This window comes from Rhineura floridana, chromosome 2, assembly GCF_030035675.1.
Source record: "Rhineura floridana isolate rRhiFlo1 chromosome 2, rRhiFlo1.hap2, whole genome shotgun sequence".
NCBI classification, from domain to species: domain Eukaryota; kingdom Metazoa; phylum Chordata; class Lepidosauria; order Squamata; family Rhineuridae; genus Rhineura; species Rhineura floridana.
The window spans coordinates 236,016,150-236,043,665 of NC_084481.1; the positions used below are offsets into that span (position 1 = coordinate 236,016,150).

General features: G+C 44.6%; 2 protein-coding genes across 7 annotated transcripts in view; one reads left to right on the forward strand and one right to left on the reverse strand.

Annotated features, from left to right (window-relative positions):
• The window catches only part of MDGA2 (MAM domain containing glycosylphosphatidylinositol anchor 2), a 588,493-nt gene that overhangs the window by 261,077 nt on the left and 299,900 nt on the right, over positions 1–27,516 (forward strand). The window lies entirely within an intron of this gene.
• On the reverse strand, positions 13,631–17,875 carry LOC133378464 (uncharacterized). Of its 3 annotated transcripts, XM_061613323.1 has the most exons (3): positions 17,106–17,875; positions 16,784–16,888; positions 13,631–15,713 (listed from the first exon to the last, which is right to left on the reverse strand). In XM_061613323.1, exons 1-3 carry the CDS (start codon positions 17,403–17,405, stop codon positions 15,708–15,710), a joined length of 411 nt encoding a protein of 136 aa, XP_061469307.1. In that variant the 5' UTR covers positions 17,406–17,875; the 3' UTR covers positions 13,631–15,707. The 3 variants fall into 3 exon arrangements, 2 of the variants coding, with proteins under 2 accessions (XP_061469307.1, XP_061469306.1); XR_009761035.1 differs by having other exon boundaries at positions 15,917–17,875; XM_061613322.1 differs by having other exon boundaries at positions 16,784–17,875.

Genomic DNA, 27,516 nt, shown 5'->3' on the forward strand with positions numbered 1-27,516 from the left:
TTTTAGGCTACTTAGATGTGCAGCAGCCAAGGCCAGCACCGTGTAGGCAATTTTTTTTAAAGTAACTAAAATGTAATTGTAGCAAGTACCTTTGAGTAAAAGTAATCAGTTACTTTCACAGCAACTGTAATTGTAACTGTAATTACTACTTTTGGGGGGCCATGTAAGTGTAACTGTATCTTATTACTTTTTAAAAGTAATCTTCCAAGCTCTGGGGGTAAGGGACATGACTCTGCCCCAATGATGCTAATAACAGAATCTGTTTTTCCCCTGCATTACCGGTTTATGGATTCCGCTCCAGCTTCCCATCAATTTAAACATGGATTGCTTCTCAAATTAATTCCAGTATCAGTGCATGGATGGTTTGCAGCAAATGTTCAGTTTCTTCTATTAATTTGTGTCTCATTTATTGCCTAGGTTGCTAATGCACCTAGATGCTGAGTAATAGCCAGTGCCTCTTGGCAGGCATCTCTAGGCATTGATGAACCACAGCTCAAAAGAATGTTGATGTGATCATGTCCAACCTTGCATCCTTCAAGATTCCTTGTTTGACGTTTTGTACATCAGTAACCAGGTTTATATTATACCACAAATAGTAGGCTAGTCAAAGCCGAATATTGTTTTTTATGGAAAATTGCTAACTAGCCCATCTATAAATAAGATCAGGTAATTTGGAACCCCACACGTTTGGGGAGAAGTGTGGATTGGGAAGATTTTCCAAGCATCCTTATTTCTCACCGCAACCAATGTCTTGGAACCCTGCCTGCAGGGAGAAGCACCTGGTACATTACCTTTTTAGTTTGCATGAAGACCCCATGAATTGTCCACTTGCAATAAATCTGACTTGCAATGAGCGCATTGCATTTGATTACAAAAGCTAAGCTGAAGTGATGCACAATGTTTACAAGCCTTTGCATGAGTCTGCTTGACTCTCTGTGGCTTCTGATTCTTTCCCAGGGTGGAGAGTGAGCGTGTTAATCAGCAATAGACATTCAGAGCACACAGCCGACCCTTTCATCTAAAGGTCAAGCCAGTCTCCCTCAGTTCAGATTGATTGTTTGATTGGCAGCTTCTGCACCTCCACACCTATCGCACCTTTGACATCCAAGAGCATTCCGCCCCCTCCGCATACCCAAATGTAACAATCTTTTTGGGACATGGCAGGAATGATAACAAGACCTATTTGGCAGAAAGGGCAACACTCAGCTGAATATTCCTACAAAGTGACCAGAACTGGTGGGGGAGGAAGGCAAGAGCAATTCCCCACAGTCCCTATTACTAACAACAGGGGCCCGCCTGTGTTGGTAAGAACCACCAACCACCACAGTCTGCTCCCCTTTCCATTTCAATATGTCTTTTTAAAACTTTTCTGTTATTATTTTTACAAAATCTGCACTGCTTCAAGCCTTGGGAAGCAGCCAAAAGCCCCGATTAGAAAATAATTCATGAGGACTGTCAAGCGATTGTATTTTTTTTTTTTAGCTGAATGACCATCTGCCTTTACCCAGTTAATCAAACAATCAATAAAAATTAGATGCATGTTCCAACACTTCCTTCTGGATGCTGGTCCAAATCTAACATTCTGCTCCTAGCTGGCAATGAGCATATCTGGTAATAATCACTTCACGGGGTATGCTGAAAGGCACTTGGGAAGCCGGCCATCTGCAAGTAGAGGGAATAGAGGGATCGCATGCATGGTTTTCCAGCAGGAAACGTAACATTTTTTCCTCCTCCATCTCAGCAGGCTGGAAAATTGCACATCCCCTCCTGCCGCTGGCCTTGTCAATTCCGACCTATGCCGTAAGGCAAGGTGTTAGTGGCAAGAGCAATAGCACCTACATTTCATAAGAACATGAGAAGAGCCTGCTGGATCAGGCCAGTGGCCCATCTAGTCCAGCATCCTGCTCTCACAGTGGCCAACCAGGTGCCCCAAAGGGAAGCCCGCAAGCAGGACCCGAGTGCAAGAACACTCTCCCCTCCTGAGGCTTCCGGCAACTGGTTTTCAGAAGCATGCTGCCTCTGACTAGGGTGGCAGAGCACAGCCATCACAGCTAGTAGCCATTGATAGCCCTGTCCTCCATGAATTTGTCTAATCTTCTTTTAAAGCCATCCAAGCTGGTGGCCATTACTGCATCTTGTGGGAGCAAATTCCATAGTTTAACTATGCGCTGAGTAAAGAAGTACTTCCTTTTGTCTGTCCTGAATCTTCCAACATTCAGCTTCTTTGAATGTCCACGAGTTCTAGTATTATGAGAGAGGGAGAAGAACTTTTCTCTATCCACTTTCTCAATGCCATGCATAATTTTATACACTTCTATCATGTCTCCTCTGACCCGCCTTTTCTCTAAACTAAAAAGCCCCAAATGCTGCAACCTTTCCTCGTAAGGGAGTCGCTCCATCCCCTTGATCATTCTGGTTGCCCTCTTCTGAACCTTTTCCAACTCTAGAATATCCTTTTTGAGATGAGGCAACCAGAACTGTACACAGTATTCCAAATGCGGCCGCACCATAGATTTATACAACGGCATTATGATATCGGCTGTTTTATTTTCAATACCTTTCCTAATTATTGCTAGCATGGAATTTTCCTTTTTCACAGCTGCCGCACACTGGGTCGACATTTTCATCATGCTGTCCACTACAACCCCGAGGTCTCTCTCTTGGTTGGTCACCGCCAGTTCAGACCCCATGAGCATATATGTGAAATGAAGATTTTTTGTTCCAATATGCATAATTTTACACTTGTTTATATTGAATTGCATTTGTAATTTTTCCGCCCGTTCACTCAGTTTCGAGAGGTCTTTTTGGAGCTCTTTGCAATCCCTTTTTGTTTTACAACTCTGAACAATTTAGTATCGTCAGCAAACTTGGCCACTTCACTGCTCACTCCTAACTCTAGGTCATTAATGAATAAGTTGAAAAGTACAGGTCCCAATACTGATCCTTGAGGGACTCCACTTTCTACAGCCCTCCATTGGGAGAACTGTCCGTTTATTCCTACTCTCTGCTTTCTGTTTCTTAACCAATTCCTTATCCACAAGAGGACCTCTCCTCTTATTCCATGCCTGCTAAGCTTCTTCAGAAGTCTTTGGTGAGGTACCTTTTCAAAAGCTTTTTGAAAGTCTAAGTACACTATGTCCACTGGATCACCTCTATCTATATGCTTGTTGACACTCTCAAGAATTCTAATAGGTTACTGAGGCAGGACTTTCCCTTGCAGAAGCTATGCTGGCTCTGCTTCAGCAAGGCTTGTTCTTCTATGTGCTTAGTTAATCTAGCTTTAATAATACTTTCTACCAGTTTTCCAGGGACAGAAGTTAAGCTTACTGGCCTGTAATTTCCAGGATCCCCCCTGGATCCCTTTTTGAATATTGGTGTTACATTTGCCACTTTCCAGTCCTCAGGCACGGAGGAGGACCTGAGGGACAAGTTACATATTTTAGTTAGCAGATCAGTAATTTCACATTTGAGTTCTTTGAGAACTCTCGGGTGGATGCCATCCAGGCCTGGTGATTTGTCAGTTTTTATATTGTCCATTAAGCCTAGAACTTCCTCTCTCGTTACCACTATTTGTCTCAGTTCCTCAGAATCCCTTCCTGCCAATGTTAGTTCAGGTTCAGGGATCTGCCCTATATCTTCCACTGTGAAGACAGATGCAAAGAATTCATTTAGCTTCTCTGCAATCTCCTTATCATTCTTTAGTACACCTTTGACTCCCTTATCATCCAAGGGTCCAATCGCCTCCCTAGATGGTCTCCTGCTTTGAATGTATTTATAGAATTTGTTGTTGTTGGTTTTTATGTTCTTAGCAATGTGCTCCTCAAATTCTTTTTTAGGATCCCTTATTGTCTTCTTGCATTTCTTTTGCCAGAGTTTGTGTTCCTTTTTATTTTCTTCATTCGGACAAGACTTCCATTTTCTGAAGGAAGACTTTTTGCCTCTAAGAGCTTCCTTGACTTTGCTCGTTAACCATGCTGGCATCTTCTTGGCCCTGGTGGTACCTTTTCTGATCTGCGGTATGCACTCCAGTTGAGCTTCTAATAAAGTGTTTTTAAACAACTTCCAAGCATTTTCGAGTGATGTGACCCTCTGGACTTTGTTTTTCAGCTTTCTTTTTACCAATCCCCTCATTTTTGTGACGTTTCCTCTCTTGAAGTCAAAAGTGACCATGTTGGATTTTCTTGGCAATTGGCCATTTACATGTATGTTTAATTTAATAGCACAATGGTCACTTCTCCCAGTCGGTTCAACAACACTTACATCTCGCACCAGGTCCCAGTCCCCACTGAGGATTAAGTCCAGGGTTGCCGTCCCTCTGGTCGCTTCCATGACCAACTGGTCTAGGGAATAGTCATTTAGAATATCTAGAAACTTTGCTTCTTTGTCATGACTGGAACACATATGCAGCCAGTCTATGTCCGGGTAGTTGAAGTCACCCATTACTACCACATTTCCTAGTTTGGATGCTTCCTTAATTTCATATCTCATCTCCAGGTCTCCCTGAGCATTTTGATCAGGGGGACGATAGGTCGTTCCCAGTATTAAATCCCTCCTGGGGCATGGTATCACCACCCACAACGATTCTGTGGAGGAGTCTGCCTCTTTTGGTGTTTCGAGCTTGCTAGATTCAATGCCTTCTTTAACATATGGAGCAACTCCGCCACCAATATGTCCTTCCCTGTCCTTCCGATATAGTTTATATCCAGGGATAACCGTATCCCACTGGTTTTCTCCATTCCACCAGGTCTCCGTTATGCTCACTAATCAATGCTCTCCTCTAAGACCAAGCACTCCAGTTCTCCCATCTTGGTTCGCAGGCTCCTAGCATTAGCCTACAAGCACTTGTAAGCTGTGTCTCTCTTCAAGTGTCTTTGGCACTTTTGGTTTGGCCTGTGGTAATTTTGCCCTTCTGAATTTATATCCTGTGCCCCTGCTCTCACAATGCCTACTTCTAGGCCTACCCCTTTTACAATTTCATCATTTCTTTGGTCTTTATCGCAGGGGGGAGGTTTATTCCGAACCGGACCTTCCTCAGCTCCTGTTGGGTTTCCCCCCTCAGTCAGTTTAAAAGCTGCTGTGCTACCTTTTTAATGTTAAGTGCCAGCAGTCTGGTTCCATTCTGGTTCAAGTGGAGCCCGTCCCTTTTGTACAGGCCCGGCTTGTCCCAAAATGTTCCCCAGTGCCTAACAAATCCAAACCCCTCCTCCCGACACCATCATCTCATCCACGCATTGAGACTACAAAGCTGTGCCTGTCTGGCTGGTCCTGGCCGTGGAACCGGTAGCATTTCAGAGAAAGCCACCTTGGAGGTCGTGGCTTTCAGCATCCTACCAAGCAACCTAAATTTTGCTTCCAGGACCTCATGGCTGCCTTTCCCCATGTCGTTGGTGCCAACGTGCACCGCGACCACTGACTCCTCCCCAGCACTATCTACCAAACTATCTAAACGACGGGCGATATCCGCAACCTTCGCACCAGGCAGGCAAAACACCTTGTGGTCTACACGCCCATCACACACCCCACTGTCTATGTTCCTAATGATCGAATTGCCCACTACAAGGATCCCTCCACCCCCTGGAGATATATCCTCAGCATGAAAGGATAGCTGCTCATCCCCCAAGGAATGGGTCCCTTCTAAGGGATCGTTTCCCTCTTCCTCAGCTGGATGCTCTCCTTCCCCGAGACCATCGTTCTCCATGATAGCAGGAGAGCTATCATCGCTGGAATGGGACACAGCTATAATGTCCCTGAAGGCCTCATCCACACACCTCTCTGCCTCTCAGCTTTTCCAGGTCTGCCACCCTGGCCTCAAGGAAATGAAGTCGTTCCCAGAGAGCCAGGAGCTCATTGTACCGAGAGCACACCCACGACTTCTGTCCAACAGAAGTCTGTGTGTGTGAGGGAGGGAGGAAGGGAGTGAGCAAGCACAGAACAGAAGCAGCTTGCCAGGTGGGATTTCCTCAGAGGTGGGTTGACAGTTGCTTCCCAGGAGGGGGAGGGATGCAACAGCGAGGAGGTCAGCACAGTGCAGATGCACCGGTGGAGGCAAAGCAAAATTTCTGCTGGTACATTTTCACTATGCTGACCTCCCCTTCATCTTGCCGTTCTCCCTCCCAGTGATGACGAGTAGCTGACCTGCCGGGAAGGCAGTGACGGCTGGTGGCTCCATGCCAGTGGGGCAGTGGAATCTGCTCTGGGTTTTAGTCTGAACTTTCTAGGCGCTTGAAAGTTTGGACTAAGCCCCGAGTGGATCCCACTGCCGCACTGGCATGGAGGCACCAGCCCGCACTGCGGGAAGCATGGTGCCTCCACTCCACTTCCTGAGCCACTTCTGTGTGTGAGTGGAGTGAGAGAGAGAATGAATTGAGGCATTCTTCATTTCTGTACTTTCAGAAGAAGGGCTGGCATGGTTTGTTTACTTATTTATTTATAACATTATTTCTACACAGCATTTCACTCCAGCGAGTACAAAGCTGTTTAAATCCAATGTGATAACAATAAATCCTGAAACATATTAATAAAAAATATATTAGCAAAATAGTGACATCAGTCATAGTAATCAGCATGCTAAAATCTGGTATTAACAGCCTGGGAATGCCTGAGTTGCTGCCTGCCTAATCTCCATGGAGAGGTCATTCTATTGGGTAGGTGTCATGCAAAGAAGGCTCTTTTTTCATACCGTCATAAGGCCATGCAGTTGACAGGGCCTCTTCTGTTCATGGTTCATTCTTCTTTCAGCTGTAATTTTGACTTCTGCTCTGGGTGGATTCTTACCATTGCCAAGGCCTCCAGCTGCTCTCCATTGAGGGTTTCATGGTGTTCTTGGGAGTGGCATAGTTGGGCATCTGCCAAGGGCTCACACCCTAGCCATGATGGCTGTGCTCTGCCACCCTAGTCAGAGGCAGCATGCTTCTGAAAACCAGTTGCCGGAAGCCTCAGGAGGGGAGAGTGTTCTTGCACTCGGGTCCTGCTTGTGGGGTTCCCCCAGGCACCTGGTTGGCCACTGTGAGAACAGGATGCTGGACTCAATGGGCCTCTGGCCTGATCCAGCAGGCTCTTCTTATGTTCTAATTTGACTTAAAGAGACAGGAGGGATATCAGGGGAGAAGGAGGGTCAACAGGTGGTTCCCTTCCACCTCCTGTTGAATACCCCACCAGTCTGACAGGACGAGGTTTCAGGCTGCTGGTTGGATCAATAATTGCAGAAGTACCAAGCCAGGGGAATTGCCTGGTGATGAGCTGCAGAGGGGAGATCTACATCAGGGGCTGGGGAACTTTCCAGCCTGAGAGTCTCATTCTCTCATGGACAAGCTTCTGGGGGCCACATGCGAGTGGTAAGTGGGGCCACGGGCTTTTGTGCTTTCCTCTTTAACTTTCATCAGCATTCGTTTCAAATCATTAGTGGTTTCTGCTAAGAGTATAGTATCATCTGCATATCTTAAATTATTGATATTTCTCCCTCCTTGGTCCAATCCTGCTTTCTGTATGATATGTTCTGCATGTAGATTAAACAAATAGGGTGATAAAATACACCCCTGTCTCACACCCTTTCCGACGGGGAACCAGTCAGTTCCTCCATATTCTGTCCTTACAGTAGCCTCTTGTCCAGAGTATAGGTTGCGCATCAGGACGATCAGATGCTGTGGCACCCCCATTTCTTTTAAAGCATTCCATAGTTTTTCATGATCTACACAATCAAAGGCTTTGCTGTAATCTATAAAGCACAGGGTGATTTTCTTCTGAAATTCCTTGGTCCATTCCATTATCCAACGTATGTTCGCGATATGATCTCTGGTGCCTCTTCCTTTTCTAAATCCAGCTTGGATGTCTGGCATTTCTTGCTCCAGTGGCTAGAGGTGCCTTTTATCAGCTGTACCTAGTGAGACAACTGCAACCATTCCTGGGTCTGGAGAGCTTGGCCACAGTAGTTCAGCACTGGTGACTTCAAGACTGGATTACTGCAACACGCTGTATGTGGGGCTTCCCTTGCACTTGACTCAGAAACGGCAATTAGTACTGAATGCTGCAGCTAGACTGCTGATGGCGGTGAGAGCCTGTTAGCGTATAGCACCACCTCTGCATAGAGATTTGCACTGGATGCCAATTTGTTACTGGGCCAAGTTCAAGGTGTTGCCGCTAGTATATATAGCGCTTAACAGCTTGAGACCAGTTTTGCTTTGCTTTGCAAAGCTTTGTTGAGCAGGCACTGTTCCAGGTGACACGTAATACTTGTTCTGCACCTGTAAGGAATTGTTCTTTTAGCGTGGGAGCACCTATTCTTTGCCTTCACTGTATTCCTTTCTGCGCCTGCTGTTTAGGCGAGCCTTTCCGGACACATAGATGTTGATCTGTTTTAATCTTTTTAGTTAGTAGCTGTTCCAATTGTTTTAAATATGTTTTTAGTTACTTGTTTTTAACTGTTTAATTGATCATTCCAGTGGTTTTCTGCTTAGAGATCTTTGCACTCAAGCAGTATATAATTTTTGTTAGATAAAATAAAATAAACAAATGGCAAAGTAAAAATGATAAGGCCCTTTAAAAGAAGCGCTATAGCGCAGCAGACGGTCCCAAGGTCAGTCTCTACTGAAAGTCCAGTTTGAAACCCTGTGGAGGCACGAGGCAGCTTTCTGTCTGCACAGAGTGCAGATATATTCACATCACCCACGGATGGGTGGGTGGATCTGAGTGACGTAACTGGCTTGCTGTTTGGAGATGGGGCACCATGTAACGAGGCTTGCCTTGAAAACTATCTCAGGCTCTTGGTCCATCTAGCACAGAGTGTTGACTCCAGGGTTTCACAGTGGGGTCTCTCCCAGCCTTGCCAGGTACTGAACCTGGGACCTTCTGAATGCAAAGCACTGAGCTATGGACCTTACCGAAGAAGACGGTTCACCTGAGACAAGTGAACAACAATACCCAGCAGGAATGACGGTCCCTAAATGAAAAGCGAGAAGCTTGTCACTGTTCTGCAGTGCTGTGCTATATAAATCAAATGGTGCATACAGCTACCGATTTAGATAGGAGCATATCTTATACATATGCCTTATACTGAGTCAGACCGTTGGTCCATCTAGCACAATATTGTCCACACTGACTGGCAGTGGCTCTCTGTGGTGTCAGTCAACAAATCTTTCCCAGACCTAACTGGAGATGGCAGGGACTGAACCTGCATCTTCTGCTCTGTTACTGAGCTGCTGCCCTTCCCCCCCCCCTTGCAAGAATAGCAAAACATATGCCAATTTGCTGTCAGGCCAGGTCCAAGGTCCTTGCGTTGATTCACAAAGCCCTAAACAACTTGGCCCCAAAGTACCTCAAGGACCGCCTGACTCCCCGCGTTTCATCTCAGTCATTGAGATCTGATGGGGCTGTTTTGGTGGTTCCCCCCATTGGCCCTGAGGTTCAGTTAGTTGGCCTCCAGCAGGGACTGAGCCTTAAGGGTGGCGGGCCCTGCCCTGTGGAACTCCCTACCACTAGAGGTCTGGCAGGAACCATCCTTTCTGGAAAACCAAACTTTTTAGGCAGGCCTTTCAACATGATTTCTTTTCTTTCTTTCAAACAATGCAGTATTTCTTAGTGCTTTTTTATTGTTTTTAATGATGTTTTGTGTTTTATTGGTTTGTAAACTTTATTGTTTCTTTATATGCTATAAGCTGCCCTGATGTAAGTCTATGAAAGGTGTGGCTTATAAATACTTTAATTAATTAATTAATTAATGCATATGTACAGTCAGCTTTTGCCTTGGTTTTGTACCAGATTAATTGCCGTGTCTATCCCCTCCACCACTAAGGAATTCTGGGAGTTGAGATTTGGTGAAAGTCCTGAGAATTTTATTGGAGGCATCTTAAAGAATTTCAGTTCCTGGGGTACCTTGGGAGAGGGAATGTCTCCTCAGCCAATTTAATGCTGTGTCTCTAGGCACACTCATTAGGGGATAACTAAATTCTATACAATTCAGTGAGAATTACTTCTGAGTAACAATGTGGAGGATCACGCTGCACACCTCAGTGTAGCAATGCCCAGAGAGGTGGACTTAATCAACTTTTTGTACCTCACGGCCTTCTGATTCTGTAGCTTTCCAGGAGTGTAATCTAGAGCATACTTCCAGCAAATGTCCCCACAGAGGGTTATAACTCTCTCCCGGCTGCAGCAATTAAGGTCCAATTCAGGGACTGAAAATATAGTTCAGCTGCCTCATTAATTTCCATGCTACCTTTCAGAGCAGAGCTTCCCTCGGCCTCTCTGCAGACAGCTGGCTGCTCTTATTGCAATGCCACTTTTCATTTCCGTCCAAGGTAGCTATCCATGTAACATTGCCATCTGAAGAATACTTGGTGAAATATTACTGGAGTTTTCTTGACCCCCCCCTCCCCCAAAATGCCCTCACCTTGTGTTCAATTCACAGCAGGAGCAGACTTGGGCCAAGGTTGGGAACAGTGAATCGTATAAAAATGGCAGTTTCCTGTGTCCGTTTGACACAGTACCAAATGTGTCCACATTCCATCTGTTTCCAAAGTTCAGGCATGAGCACCATCGCTGGTGTAGTCAAAATGGTGCTGGCCAAGCACAAGGAGGTCTCCTTAGACTGGGGGTGGGGACAGCGATGGAAGGACCTGTCAGTTCTGGTTCGCTGGTTCTCATTTTTCCCTGTCTTAAATTCAGTTATCCACATTTCTGCAGCAGTTTGAGATTACTTAAAAAAAAAACCTCTTGAAAATTCATCAAAATTTTAGTGTGAATTTCTCCTAATAAGCACATTTTGTCTGCAACTTTGACTCATGCACACACTTTTGCAAGCAATTTCCCCTAATATAATGTGTTTTTGTATGTTCCCATCACTAATATATTCATTTTTATGCACGTTGCCCCCTAATTCATGCATTTCTGTAAACACTGGTTGGTTGGACAACTGCATGGCAACATTCGGATAAGTGTGACGGATGGCTGTGCTCTGGTGCTTATATTGCTTTGGAAAGTGAAAATTCGATAGAGTTGCTTTTAAATGTGAACTGAATTGAATTTCTTCCCCATCCTTATGTAGGGGAATCTTAGAGTTTTCAAGACTACAACAGTATTTAAGGGGGGAAAATACTTAAGGATGGGGAATCTCTAAAACACCCTAATAAGGACTGAGATTACTTGGTGGGTACAGTATGCTGACTGACTGTTGAGGGTGAGGACAGAAAAAGGGCATGGGCGATGGAATGGAATGTCTGGAATCCTGAAGAACAGCACCCCACGCTGCAATCTAATAATTGAGGTTTAGTTGTAGGAGGGAATGAGGAAACTTTTTTATGCCACTAGGCGTTCAAAAGAATAGAGGGTGCCTGCTGAACCTCTAGTGGCAGAGCATTCCGCAGGACTGGGCCAGTGTCACTAAAGGCTTGATTTCTTGTTGCTGGGCAAATGAGCCTTGTCATCTCAGGAGATGACCAATGATGCTCCTGCAGATCATCTCAGGGTTGTATGTGGACAACCATTGTGAAGTTCATGAATATTCAAAAGCAGGTGTGTATATATATGTGTGTGTGTGTGTGTGTGTATCTTCATGTCACTAGTGAATTCTAGCAATCAGCTTGTCAACTTTCATTAATCTATCACTGAGATTTTGGACATTTGCAGATTTTGTCTGGGTCAGTCAGTATTCACATACAGATGCTGACATTTGTTAAACCAGAGAAGATTATGTACATCCATGATCAGATCTCCCAAGCCTTGAGGTTTTGGTAAACAGCAACTGAGGGAGGGGGAGTGTCCTTGATGCTAGTTAGGGCAGCAGAACTGGGGGGAGTTAACCCCTCTCTCCATGTCATTTTCCCCAGTGCAAATCTCACCGCAGCTGCTCTTTCCACCATTAGGGAAAACATACATGAGGACTTCAACCCCTTGCATCCTGTGAAAGCATGTGATGCAAGGCATTTTTTAAGTAATAGTTGTATGTCCAAATGGACACCCAGTCTTAGCTTTTGGACACCCAGTGGATACAAATGGACATATAAAATTTAATGAATGAACTGAGTGTCCAAGTCACTCAAATTTAAATACTGTTTGTTTGTTTACATCCCACCCTGCCTCCCAGAAGGAGTCCAGGGTGGCAAACAAAAACATTAAAACCACATTAAAACATCTTGAAAACAAAAGACTAGAACATATTAACAAAACATTTAAAAACATTAAAACAAAACATCTTTCAAAAATCTTTTAAGAAAAAACAACTTTAACAACGTCTTAAAAAGCAGTTCCAGCACAGGCACAGACTGGGATAAGGCCTCTACTTAAAAGGCTTGTTGAAAGAGGAAGGTATTCTATAGGTGCCGAAGATTCCTCCTGTCTAATATTTAAGGGGAGGGAATTCCAAAGCGGAGGTGCCACCACACTATGCATATGTATATGCTCAGAGGCCAGGCCTTAATTCCTAAGAAAAGTGTTAGGGCTCAAAAGTTTATAGCTGCCTGAAGACCATGCCATCTGCCCTGGAAACCCTGCTGCTTAATTTGATCCAATGTATAGGTCTATGGCTATTTACATGGGGGGCAGAGGAGGGCTTGCCCTTTAAATATGCTTAGAGGGTCTTGAGGGATTTTATTACTGATGACTCAATTTGATATTGAAATCACATATATGCTCTGAGAAAAATGAGATTATGTGTGCATATACATGTGTGTGTGTGTGTGTTGGGGGAAGAGAAATCATCCTTTGCAAACATTGCTCTTTTTACTGCAAAATATAAAAATAAAATAAATATTTTCTTTTCAATCCTGTCCACAGAGGATTCAGTTTCTAGGGTTTTTTTTTATTGTGTGCTATGCAGTTTTTACAAAATACCTTCTAAGTTACTGCAAAACAAAAATAAAAAAATAATCTCCAATTATATTTTTATAATACCAGAATAGTTGGGTTTTTAGCTATTTTTCTAAGTTCTGAAATTAGTTTTAGAGAATTTATTAATATTATTATTATTATTATTATTAATACATTTACTGGTGGGTGGGAGGGGTAGTAAGAATTTTACTAGGCTGGTAACTTGTGTAAATGCATTTGCAAGGCTCTATTCACTCCCCTCCCCTTTTTGACCACTTTCACCTCAATCCAAATGTCGGGGCTTATACACAGTAGAGAAGGTTCCACGTGCAAGCCATTTGAATGGAAAAAAAGGACACCCAGTGACGATTCCTTAAAAGATGTCCTGATGTGATGAGGCGCATGGCGGCAGCAGCGGGGTATCGATGGCCATGAAAAGAAACAGCGGTGAAGGGCAGAAGTGCCTTTCGCTCATGCACAGGGGTCTTGGGACCCATACTCTTGAGATGAGGTACACACAAAAAGCCCTGCTCGATCAGGCCAATGGCCCAGCACCCTGTTCTCCCAGTGGCCAAACAGATGCTCCAGTGGGAAGCCCTCAAGCCCTCTCTCCACAGATCCCTGATGATGGAGACAGAACATAGCCAGTGGTAGTCTTATCCTCCGTGATCTAACCCACTTGTAAAGCCATCCAGGTTGGTGGCCATTACTGCTTCTTGTCAAAGCAGAATCCATAACTGAACCATGTTTTGCATGAAGAAGGGCATTCTTTTGCCTGTCCAGAATCTCGTAGCATTCAGCTTCACTGGATGTTGTATACCTTCAGGGTTGTTTTGGATTACCAGAGATGAAATGCAGACAAGAGGTTTGCTTACAAAGAGTTAAAATTTATTGAGTAACTTACAGCATTCAGCCAAGTATTCCCAATAAAAGTGGATCAGTCCCACCGCTCTGCAGTAGTGGACGTCAGAGACTGAACACTCATGCTGGGCACAGATCATGCTTATATAGTATAAATCTTGGCACATATCATTGGCATACACATGGAGTTACATACATGATTAATGAGATTATACACTTTGAAGTAACATATGTTGCATATAATTGGCAGTTCTGACCTTTTCACAGAACACCTTTAAAGCAGACTAATTGCTAAAAAACTATAATATCTTTCTTGGAACACCTTGACATCTTCTTTTGGCAAACTATATGGCTACCATCTTTATCTTCATCTTTACTAACAAGCAAAGTTCTCTTTGACCGTTACTTGACTCGTGTCATTGACCGTCCTTCGACCCATCCATGGAATCTATGCCTATCAGGACTCTCTGAAGTCTAACAAGGTGCTTTCCAACACCATACTAGGCAAGCCAACTATAAACTGCCTACTAATAAACATATACTTAAACATATGCCTAATTAAACTCCTTTGATATTTCTCTAACTAACAAGGTACATTCCCAGCATCATACTGGGCAAGCCATCATATCCTCATTAAAACACCTAGATTAGACTGCAGGTGGCTATGAGGTGATCTGACATACCCAAAGATGCTGGGGCCTGAAAGGGGAATACAAGCCTCCAGGCTTTGCTAACAAATACATATTGAATATATATTGATTAACTTAAGGCTATAACAGCTTGCTTAAAATCATTAGCTGGCACAAGGTATACATTCCACCCCTGGATGGTCAAAGGACGTCAATGCTTCGCGTTACAGAGGTCTTCTTACCCCAGAAAGGGGCTGGTTCTTCTTTTGCCCTGTCGGTTGACCCCCAAGGGTAGTCTTAACTATTTACCCATTAAAACTACGCCAGCAAGACAAACATATGCAGATTAATATAACACCACAAATAAGAGTGATCCCAATGGAGAATAATTGTTTTCACCAGCCACCTATTCCCTGAAACCACTCTAAAATAGGATTTAAGAAAGAATCTTCTTCCAAATGCTTTATTTTATTACTTTGTCTATATAATACTGCTACACTATAATTTACTATACTTTATTTATCTGGAATATACATACAACATTTTTGTTGTTCCCCCCCATGCTCACAGTTAGGGCGAATTTATTCTATAGGATTACTGCTCTCATGTTTATCATTCCTATCCCTATAGCTACTAGGGCCAGAACTGTGGCATTTAAAGCTACTTCCATTGCTCTTCCAAAAATGTTTACTTTAGCCACCCCTCCACTGGGAAACAGGGCCCAAGCATACTCAGCTGAGCTGAAAATGTCTCTTTGCCATCTGACCTTCCAAGCTCTGTAATTTCCTACAAGAGGACTTTCTAGGGTTTTTTCAAATCTATGGGGTCCCCATAACAATCCCAGAGAACGTAACTTCCATTAGGGGCTCCTCAATTAATGCCAGGTCGTAGGGTCCAACTAGTACATATCCAGCCTTGCTCACTATCAGTAGGATTGGGACACTTGTGCACTGTTTGACATCCTCTGCTAAAACCCACTCGTCTTTGAAACGTAGCTGCAGTTCTATTATGCTTTACTTGTTCCCAACAGACTTCAGGCTGTGGTGGGGCATTTACTCTTAAAGGGGTGATCCACCCTAGCCCATCAAACAACTGCCCAACCCCCCCTCTAATCCTGACAGTGGCATTGGACTTGTGGGTACCTACTCTAACTGCTCTGGCTTGGGTGGCCCTCACGTCAAACCATTTGAGCCCTTTCTCAGTATCCTGTGGGGTAACCACTGACTGTAAAGATTTTTGCAATTGTTTGGTCTCATTTAGAAAATCATAAAACGCACACAACAAGCTTTTATTAAAATCAGCATGATGAGATATCGATGAGCAGATTTTCCAGCTTGGCCAGGCTATAGCTGAGTTAACTTCAGACGCTGTCCGGACCAATGAAAGGCAGCAGATTATCCAAGCATGTAGTGAGCTGTATCAGAACTGAAAAAGAAAGAACACTTAATTCTCTCCCTCCCCCCAACCAACTATACACACTCCCACATACTAGCAGACACACCATAATAAATCTTAAGCATTCAGCAGCCCTTTTTTTTTTAAAGGCAATGCTAAAATAATCGAGAAAGTGCACACAGTTACATATGCATAGCAACACTGCCAGCGTTAAAAAAAAAATTGATACTCACAAACCAGCATGCAGTTTCATGTGCATAACTTCGCCCACATGGCTCTTCCCCATCGTGAGTTTCAGGAGGTTCTAGTTCAAGCCGATTTCTTCGGCCACTGGCAGGGTGCCAGGATTCCTCTCCAGGAACCGCTGTGTTTCCTTGGCAGCGCGCGGCAGGTCTTCTGTTGAAGAGGCCGTCCAGGGATCTCTTCTGCTGTTAAGCCAACGACTTTCAGCAGCTGTGCCCGCACGTACCCCCCTGCTTCCTGAAGCGAAGGAGGATTCACAAGCCGCTCCATGGGTGACGCTGCTTCCATATTGCTTCCTTTCCAGTGCTTCCCCTCTGCCTTGCCTGCCAGCAGTTTGATTTGCTGTTTCAGACCGCTGGTTCTTTCGATTAGGGCGGCTGCTCTTGGAGGGTAGAGCCAAGCCACTCTTTTCTCTTCTGCCCATTTCTTTACTTCTTTACTCTTTGCCCAGGGGCTTATGTAGACATGCAGGGACACTCTTGTCTCACCTGTGATCACTGCCCAAACAGCACACCATTCCACCCCCTGACTTGGCTGACCTTGCTCTTCTGCCCAAGAGAAAGTTTGGTCTTCCAGCTGGTAGGCAACTTTATCGGGGGGAATCTTCTTTGCAATTAGCTGCCCCAACCCTCCCAGGTCGGCAGCGAGAAATTGCTTTTGCCCTTTTCCACAATAACTCAGAGGCTCAAACAAATGTAGACAACCCTCCCTGTGCCTTTTAACCTTCACAGGGCGCGGGGTGCTTGTTACGGCTGGAATGCGCCCGGGCACTACCCCCATCATAGGACTTGCTTCTCCCTTTATGGGATCATCACGGAGCATCCCAGGGGCAATGTCACTGGAGGATTTTAACTCACCCTTCTCTGCAGGCACTGGGAGCTCCGCTTGGACTTGAACTCCCACCTGCTTCTTCCCTTTTGCAGCAGGCACACACACCTCCAGCTTTTCTTTCGGCACTGTCTCTGTAACAGGAGCACACAGAACGCAAAGATCTGGTGGGCATGCCCCTCCCTCTCCCTGATCTGTTTCTCTAGCACACAGAGTGAAGGGAGCTGGCAGCAGCTGCCCATCTCCCACACATTCCTTCGCCTGTATTTTCTCGCACGGAGCAGAGGAATTCATCGGTAGCATTTCCTCTTCAGCCCCTACTTGAACTTGCTCTAAAGTTTCTTCCCTTACCAGGGGATTTCCTTCCAGCTGTCCGCAGTCCTCCTCCCTGGCAGGTGCTGGCATACTCATGGCTTCTTCTTCTTCCTCCACCCCCTCCAGCTGCTCATTCACCATCTGGGCCTCTTCAGCCACCCCAGGCTGGGTGCTCTGCAGCTGGACCTCTGGGTCACTTTTGATCTCTTGCCGTAGCTGCACAGATAAGGCTGCCACCTCACAGGGGGTCTCTTTCTCTAGAGAGGCTCTCACATATCTCTCCCCTTTGCTGCCAGGGCTCCGGCAGGGCTCCCATCTCCTCATAGGGAGCTTCATCTTTCTTCAACACTTGGGGCTTGATTTCCAGCTCTTTGCTGTCCTGTCCCCCAGCAGGCTCCAGGATGAACACAGTTTCTTTTTCATCTTCCTCTGCTGCTGACTGCCACTTTTCATAGTCTTCTCCCTCCAGCTGCCCATTCTGGGTGCCCTGCAGCTGGACTCCTGGGCCACTCTTACCCCCTTGCAGCTGTCGATCAGACGGGGCATTTTCTTCCTCATATGGGGTCTCCTTTTCCTCTCCAGAGACGCTCTTTTCCTGGCACTCTCCCTTCTCTGAGAGAGGATTAGCTGCCGTCTCACCTTCCCCCTCTCCCTGATTTTCAGTTTCCGGAGAGGTGATGATGCTACGCACTTTGGCATGCTTCAGGCATTTCTTCTGGGCTCGGTGAATTAGTCTTCCTGCCCATTTTTCAGCTCTACACCACAGGTTTCGTATCCTGCTCTCCTTTCTAGCTGGTGTGCAGTCTTCCTGTGCTTCATTAGTGGCAAGACTGTGCTGCAATGTTTCCGTAATCAGGACTTTGATATCTCTTGCTTTTCCTAGCTCATTCTCGAGTGTTTCTGCCTTTACATTCCATTCCAGCTCCTTTCGCCCGGCAGCTTGCACAGCTGTCAGCAAAAGCCAAGCTAGAGTTCCTGCACGCTGCTCCTCCCTAGCTGACCACTGTCCCAGCGTCAGAGACTCAACAGCCGTCACCAGGCCATCTGGTGTGCAGAACTTTTCTATTTCTGGCCAAGCCATCTGTCCCATCAGTACAGATATCTCATTGGCCACTGGCCCCCAACTTTCATGTTGTGGCCAGCCCAGAAGGCGATTTTGCACATCGACTTCCGTTACTTCCTCTTTCCCTCTAAATCTAAACATTCTCAAATCTGATAATCCCACCTTCGTCGCCAATTGTATACCTTCAGGGTTGTTTTGGATTACCAGAGATGAAATGCAGACAAGAGGTTTGCTTACAAAGAGTTAAAATTTATTGAGTAACTTACAGCATTCAGCCAAGTATTCCCAATAAAAGTGGATCAGTCCCACCGCTCTGCAGTAGCGGACGTCAGAGACTGAACACTCATGCTGGGCACAGATCATGCTTATATAGTATAAATCTTGGCACATATCATTGGCATACACATGGAGTTACATACATGATTAATGAGATTATACACTTTGAAGTAACATATGTTGCATATAATTGGCAGTTCTGACCTTTTCACAGAACACCTTCAAAGCAGACTAATTGCTAAAAAACTATAATATCTTTCTTGGAGCACCTTGACATCTTCTTTTGGCAAACTATATGGCTACCATCTTTATCTTCATCTTTACTAACAAGTAAAGTTCTCTTTGACCATTACTTGACTCGTGTCATTGACCGTCCTTCGACCCATCCATGGAATCTATGCCTATCAGGACTCTCTGAAGTCTAACAAGGTGCTTTCCAACACCATACTAGGCAAGCCAACTATAAACTGCCTACTAATAAACATATACTTAAACATATGCCTAATTAAACTCCTTTGATATTTCTCTAACTAACAAGGTACATTCCCAGCATCATACTGGGCAAGCCATCATATCCTCATTAAAACACCTAGATTAGACTGCAGGTGGCTATGAGGTGATCTGACATACCCAAAGATGCTGGGGCCTGAAAGGGGAATACAAGCCTCCAGGCTTTGCTAACAAATATATATTGAATATATATTGATTAACTTAAGGCTATAACAGCTTGCTTAAAATCATTAGCTGGCACAGGGTATACAGATGTCTATGAGTTCTAGTGTCATGAGAGAAAAATGCTTCTCTATCCACTTTCTCCAATTTAAAACTGGGGTTCAGTGGTACTTCTTCCATGGTAACTTTTGTGGAACTTGGAACATTTCTGAAGTGAGTGATCATTATAGAGGATTGAAGACCAAGCAGTGATTGGCAGGTGGACTTGTCCCCTGTTTACTCTTCATGGGCCTGTGCCTCACATCATATAACCAATGGCAGCTTAAGCCCAGGGGACATTAAATCTAAAAGGCCTGCATTGATATCTTTGCAATGCTCATTTAATTAAAGTGCAGTTAATTTTTAACAGAGCTACATCCATCATTAGTTACACATGTTAGCAGTAAGATTTTTTCTTTCTGGATATACATTCCTGAGACCTATTTTTCCCCCTCCTCCAAAGGCTGGTGGCATGGCAATTAGCTCAAGAAGACGTATTAATTAGTTCCTTTCCAAATGGAGACAAAATGCAAATGAGCTCTCCAGCCCATTAATTTATATCTTTTAAAAAAATCTATTCAGTTAACCATCATGAATGAGCTGGTGCAGTTTGCTCCTCCTGGACCTCGAGGAAAGTTGACACCTTTGTTCAGATATGGACTCCTTGCATACCGTGGGCAACTGGTTATCTGAAATATCAATTCCACATGGTGAAATTATTACAGAAGAGCAAATAGATAATGGATTCCCATTAAAAGCAGTCAACAGCTCCAAATCCTCATCTGTTTACAGTATATGTGATGTGTAGAGCCAACTTCAAATATACTTTCCTCCTATTAACTCATCATTTCTCTCTTTAGCTCATTAGCAAAGCAAAAACCTGCTTCAGAGCTCACAGGACAGACACTTATTACACAATCATATGCTAAGTTTCAGGGGAAACTGAGGGTGTTGAGATCAGCAGAGGGTGCCATTTTGGTAGTTCCGCCACCCTCAGAACTTCAGGGTGATGGTGCCCTGGGAGAGGACATTCTCTTTGGTTGCCCCTAAGCTGCGGAATTCCCTCCCCACAGAGGTGCACCTGGCAACCTCACTGTACAGTTTTAGGTGAGTGCTGAAGACACACCTCTTTACCCTGACCTTTGATACCTGAGACGTGTGTTTTTAGGACCCACCCTATTTTCTGTGAAGTTGTTTAGGTTGTTCTTAACTGTTTTTAATTATGTGTTTTAAAATTGTAACCTGTCCTGGGACCTTTGCGTGGAGGGTGGGTAGTAAATTCTAATTCTTCATCATCATCATCATCATCCATCATCATCATCATAATTTGGTTTCTCTCAGTTTTTCATTTTTACAGTCGTAAGTTCAGTTCTCCAGATTTCCTCATCAATTTGCATATTTTTAAAAAGTATTCATGAAAATTAATCAGCATTTTTTGTGATTTTCTCCTAAAATATGTATTTTTGTGAAGCAATCTTCCCTAATTCATTTTGGCATTATATTTTCACTAATGTATGCATTTGTAGCACCCTTTGCTCTGGTATTGCAAAATTCAGTGCAGATGTTTCAGTTCATGTATTCGTTCGATTAGTGTAAAGTAGGCGGGTTTGCCTTTACGGGCAATATGAACTGCATTTCTCCCACATCCTTGGAGGCAGTTAGGCCAGCAACCTGTTGCAAGAGGGCTGATTGCTCAAGAAAGCGAATCAGGCAGGTATTTCCCTTCAGAAACCACACTTGTTTAGTAATTGGCATTTTCGTAGCCCAAATCCCAGACATTGTTCTCGCCAGGACTGGTGCTGTGGGTGGGGATCCACGTAAGATAATCATGTTTGCATTTGGAGAAAATGTTTCTCTGTGCTTGGGGGGCAAACAGGGAGAGTGGAAGAGAACCTCATTTTTCAACCCTTTTTACTTGTTATGGTGGTTATTGGTTCTCTGGGGAACAGGAGGCTGGAAGCTGCCTCACCTGACAGGTTCCAGGGGCAATGAGCAGTGACACGTTCTTGGAGGACGGAGCTGTGTGTGGCACACCACCTGTGCTAGGGCCCCTAAGTTGCACCTTAATCAGTGTTTAGGGTTGCCATATTCCAGTCCCACAAATCCAGGCAGGCTAATTTGCATTTTATGCAAATTATTTGCTAACTATGCACATTAAGCCTATTTATGGTTGCATTGTCCAGTTGTGTTTTTGTGCCTAGTAATTACCACCAAAAATGGGGGGAAGATGTGAGTAATATTTTTTAAAAAAACTTATACTTTCAGTCTTAAACACCTAGACTCTGGTTTCCAACACTTTGGAATATTTATTTATTTGTTTACAATATTTGTATCCTGCCCTCAGGGCAGCTTACAAAATAAAAAAATAAAAAACAGAAACAGTCAATTAAAACAATATTTTGACTGAGAGGTTGCCTTAGCAACAATTAGGAAATGTGAAATGAACGCTACAACCTGTAACACAGATAGAAATCAAGATTTCAGTATTATCAGTTCAGTCAATAATCTTCGCTAATTAGCTTCAAAGCAAGCAGTGCTGTCGTAGAATCCTTTCCAACACCAGACTGTACTCCTGCATGAGTTTGAAGTACCTGAAGATATAAGCTGATGCTTATACTGAGCAGTAAACTGAAGATCAGCAAGTAAATAGGAATGATGTATTCTGTCTTTAGAGTACTTAATATGGCACTAGAAAGAAACTTGGTGTGCAGCAAAGTTTGCCTGAACTTCAGAGTATTTTGAGCATACAGTGTACATGTCCTGCCAACAACAGTAGTAAAAATATTTATATACTGCTTTTCAACAGAAAGTTCCCAGAGTGGTTTACATAGCAAAATATATTATGTTTGCAATTTGGCTGTATAAAAGAAGGTAGCTACAAACCAGTCATTTTCATTTTAAATTTTAAATTCTCCCCACTCCTTGCAAAAACAAGAACTGGGCTTTGTATATGTGAAATAGTAATAAAGAAAATGTATCCTCTAAACATGTTCTGAGTGCATTCTAGAGGACTAAATTCTAAGCTTGCCTCTATTAATTTGGCATTAGGAATAAGGGATTTCAGCCACTGCCAGGGGGCAGACATGTAGTGCCAAGGGCAAAATATACCACATAGTAAGCAAATAACTTTTCCTAAGCTGGTGAGTATGGGGTGGATTGTTCCATTCCTATTGGTCTTAAGTAGGGAGAGAGGTTGCATCCCCCACTGTACTGAATAGAGAGAGAGTACATTTAAGCACCGTTTAAAAGAATGGGGGCAGAGCCAAAAAGTGCAAATGCTAATACCTCAGCCTTTTCTACAGAGAGGTTTGCTTATATATTTGTATTTGTTCGTGGGGGGGGGAGTGTTTGGTGTATTCAGACCCCTTTATTCCATCCTCTATGATGCAAACCATGAAAACCCTATTCAGAGGGTCGCCATAAGTCAGAATCGACTTGAAGGCAGTCCATTTCCATTTCATGATGGCAGGCAGACCCTCCCATTGTGTTCACCATTTAAGGCACATACCTGCATATGCAGCAGGCAGGCGGGCTAAAATTCTTGATGTTTCCAGGGCAGCTATGGTGTCCCTCATTGGCAAGGAACAATGGAAGGCAGGAATGGGCTGATTTCTCACAAAATAGGCAGAAAAAAAGGCAGGAAGACACACAAAAATGAAACCAGGGAATCTGGGTCACCTAATGGGATAAGCAGGCACCGGGTAGCATGGGCAGAATCTGGGTAAAACCTGGTTAACCAGGCAATCGGCAATCCTACCAGTGTTCAAATTAGCACTGAGCCCAACCCCTTCCTACTCACCACCCCACAAAAATGTTTGCACCCTGTGAAAGAGGCACCTTTTTCCTCGTCTCCTTCACAGAGTGCAAGAGAGTTTCACTGGAAAAAACCATTTGGAATGGGGGCACGTGGACTGCAGTTACCTTATTATGTTAATGAGATGGTTCAAGGGTCTTTCCTGGTCTGTCCACTCAAAAGGTTTGGAGCCTCCTGCACTCACTCCCAATGTGACAGGGCTCTTGCCACCCTGGGTGTTGCCTTCCTGTGAGCATGTGCGCATGTGATGTCATGTGGTGGCATGATCATGCTAGGAACGAAGCCGAGACCGCAAGACAGTCTGCAAAGAGACGCAGGAGCTTCCCAATTACCCTTGTTAGTTAGCATTGTCATGTCAATGCAACCTCCTGCCCTCACTCTTTCAATTTTCTCTCAAGGTTCGACCCCCACCTTCCAGGGGCCGGTTTCCTTCACCCTCATCCTCTGTCCGATGGTAAAAAAACACACCCGCCATTTCGAAGATGTAGCACAACACTAATTGGAGTAAGATTCAATATATTTGCTCTCAGAAGAGGTGCTGATGGCCACCAACTTAAAGATTCATGGGGGATAAAGCTGTCAGTGGCTGCTAAACCTGATGGCCATGCTCAGCCTCCATGGTCAGAGGCAGCAGGAGTCTGAACTCCGGTTGCTGGACACCGCAGGAGGGGCAGGTGCTCTTGCCCTCAGGTCCTGCTCGGGGGCTTCCCATGGGGGCATCTGGTTGGCCACTGTGAGAACAGGATGCTGGACTTGGTGGGCCACTGCCCTGATCCAGCAACCACACTCTTCTTATGTTCAGTTGACTTCTGTGTGTGGGTTATGAAAGCAGGTGATGCTGTCTTGTCTTTCACCTCAGGCAGCTACATATCATTTGTATGTATGGAAACCACCTGCCATGGATTTGCGGCCAATCTGCCCACTACCTGCCCACCCCACGGTGAAGGAGAAGGCAGGAGAGACACCCCCCCAGTCCAAATGACAGAGCGGAGGACTCAGCAACATCCTCCCTGACCCCCCCCCAGGGCATTGGAATTAAGCAAATTATCCGCCCATTAAATCCCACCCCAATGGCGCATAGGCATCCTGAGCAGCAGATCTCTCAGGCCTAGTAGTGAGATCGCTCTCAATCTCTTCTGTAGTTGCTGCTTCTGTAGGTGGAGGGAGTCAGAGGCTCACCCTCCCTGGCCAGATGGATGTTAGTCAGCAATGCAGGGAGCAAGTCTGACAGGACTCATATAGCGAAGATGATATAAATATAAATATATACAAGCTGCACTATGTGTGTGTCTGTGTCCGAACACACACACACACATTAAGAACATAAGAAGAGTTCTGAAACTGGATCAGGGCCAAAATGGGACCATCTAGTCCAGCATCTTCTTCCCACAGCGGCTGACCACAGATCCCCGTGGGAATCCCACAAACAGGACCTGAATACATCAGCACTCTCCCCACTTGTGATCCTCAGCAACCAGCATTCAGGGACATATTGCCTCTCACATTGTAGGGGGAGGAACATAGCCATCGTGGCTAGGAGTAGTTGGTAGCCTTTATCCATTCAAAGCTGCTAGTATCTTAAAAGTTTCATGCAAGCAGAAAACTGTTTCTCTTACACATGAATAAGTTATGCACAATCCGTTCAACATACGGTCTTGGGGGCTGTAAAATAACCACTGAGGACAACAGAAGCCAAAACGCATCTGGCAGCTTTCATTGGATTAAGGGGGGTTCTACAAGTTGCTGTTGGCCTTTAAAAGGTTTTCACTTCAGCTGCTGTCCCCCCATACATGAGAGCTTTACTGATTCATTTCCTCACCTTTTATAATTTCAAATACAATTTCTTTTGTCACTAATTCACATAATCACAGAATTGTAGAGGTGCAAGGGCCCATAAAGCCATTGGCCCCCAACCCCCTGCTCAATGCAGGAATCCAAATTCAACTTATACTACTGGTGGCTATCCAGCTGCCTTGTGAATGCCTCCAGTGTTGGAGAGCCCACCACCTCCCTAGGGAATTGGATCCATTGTTGTATGCTGTGTGAAGGCACTATGGGATATCTGAGGGCTCCACATCCTTTCTGTCACATGAGGCAGAATGAGGGAGACATCACTAAAAGGGGGGAAAGTGGCTGTTTTAAACAATGGCAGAGATTTAAGTGAAGCAGGGATTAAGAGACACTGAGAAAAAATGGCAGTTTTAAATAATGGCGAAGGTTTGAGTGAGGCAGGGAGATTGAGAGACACATGGTGGTTTTAAAGAATCACAGAGGTTTGGGTAGAGCAAGCAGAGGTTTGAGTACAGAAAGAAGGGAGTTGGGAAAAGCTGTGTTGTGTTGTTCTTGTTTTGTGCCTTCAAGTCGATTACGATTTATGGCAGCCCTATGAATCAGTGACCTCCAATAGCATGTGTTGTGAACCACCCAGTTCAGATCTTGTAAGTTCAGGTCTGTGGCTTCCTTTATGGAATCAATCCATCTCTTGTTTGGCCTTCCTCTTTTTCTACTCCCTTCTGTTTTTCCCAGCATTGTGGTCTTTCCTAGTGAATCATGTCTTCTCATGCTGTGTCCAAAGTATGATAACCTCAGTTTCATCCTTTTAGCTTCTAGTGACAGTTCTGGTTTGATTTGTTCTAACACCCAATTATTTGTCTTTTTTGCAGTCCATGGTATCCGCAAAGCACTTCTCCAACACCACATTTCAAATGAGTGGATTTTTCTCTTATCCGCCTTTTTCACTGTCCAACTTTCACATCCATACATAGAGATCGGGAATACCATGGTCTGAATGATCCTGACTTTAGTGTTCAGTGATACATCTTTGTTGTGTTGTGTTAGCTTCTGTGTTATGCCCATTGTGCTATTTCTCATTGTTAATTTTTTAAAAAATGCAACAGCTCCTCAATGTTTTAAACCACTAATTTTCCCCTGTCAGCATCCCTGCATTCTTGCTCCCGTGCCACGGCCATTATTGCTGTGCTCCCCTCTCTGCCCTGACTTTGTGCTGATAAAAGATTGTGATGAGATGCTACAAATCCTCCCAATGGGGGCTTCATACAAATCCAGGATTTAGATATCATCCAATGGGGGCTAGTATTTTATTAAAGCAAGTCAATTAGAGTATATCTTTCTATATCATCTGATCAGCTCTTTGGGAGCATATTTAAAAAACCAGGAGCAAACGTTAAATGGCTGCAAGGTCTGTTTGGAAAATAATGCAATGGGGCATTTTATCCAGGCAGTCCAGTTGCAGAAAGTGCACCTGGATGGTCAAGGGAGGTCTCAGAATTATTACTCTTTCCCTTTTTTGTTTCTTTTTGTCCTCCTTTTGCATTGACAGCAAAGAACCATGGCAGCTACTAGCTCTCAACCACTGAGTCTCACTGTGAGAATTTCCCCAACATTTTATGCAAAAATAGATCCCTCCCATCAGTTGCAAATGAAACTATTAAAAAAGCTCCCACCTTTGTTTCTGAGTGTCTACTTAAATATTCAGGAGGGTTCATGATATGTTCTTTTCATGCGATAGCCACCTCAGAATGCACATTAGGGGGGGTTGTTCACTTGTGTGCACTCTGCGCTGACTTTGTCTTGCTGAGAAAAATCTTGCCAGAGCAGCCCAAGGGGTCCACTGTTGAGTTCCCAGCACGGGCCTCACAGATTCTTCTAGAACAGCCTTTCCCAACTAGTGGGCCACCATATGTTGTTGGACCACAACTCCCAACAGCCTCAGCCAGCATTGCCAGTGGTCAGGAAAGATGGGAATTGTGGTCCAACAACATCTGGTGGCCCACTAGTTGGGAAAGGCTGCTCTAGAAAGTTCACAGGCAGACATGAGGACAACAGTCCTCCCCTGTATGTTGGACAGAGTGGGAGATGTATGAGTGAGTAAGACATTTCAGATGCATGACATGGCCAACCCTGAGATCAAGTGCAACAGTAGGGGTGGGGAACCTGCAGTCCTTCAGATGCTGCTGGACTACAACTCCCATCATCCCTGGCCCTTGGGATAATGTTGACTCCCAGGTGCATCAGTTAAAACAGAAGCGGAAATCTGAGGGCCAAGTGCAGCCCTGCAGACATCTCTGCCTGGCACTCAGCACTGTGGAGATTGGTGGCCCCAACATCAGTGGGGCAGTGAATCCGCTACAGATTTTAGACTGAACTTTCAAGGAGCTGTCCAAGGTGCTTTCAGACTACATTTGGACTATAACCCGGAATAGATTTGCTGCACTGCTGACACCGGAGCTGGCAGTCTCCACGGCTCAGAACTCTCTCCAAGCCTCACCTCCTCTCCTGAGACCACACCCCTCACTGTCCCTGCCAAATGCTTTTGGCTGGCTGTAATGTGTATTTAACTTCTGATAATGCCTCTTGCTTATCTGGAAGGAGGATGTGTGAGTGTACAGTATGTAGAAATGAATCTATTGTAGAAAGGTAAAAATGTATGTCAGTTGGAAGGTTGTCCACAAGGGAACTCTGATCTCAGAATGAGAAAACTTTCCCACCCCTTGGTTAAAACTAAATGTTGATGGGTCCCAGTGAGGGTCGGCACATGCATGTGCACACACATGCACATGCAC

Bases quoted from the DNA above. Each gene is read 5' to 3' on its own strand.
- LOC133378464 (XM_061613322.1), bottom strand. From the start codon at position 17,405: ATGAAGCTCCCTATGAGGAGATGGGAGCCCTGCCGGAGCCCTGGCAGC. The intron at 15,714-16,783 runs GTGAGTTAAAAT...TTTCTTTTTCAG, and splicing joins CCCAGTGCCTGCAGAGAAGG to TTCTGATACAGCTCACTACA.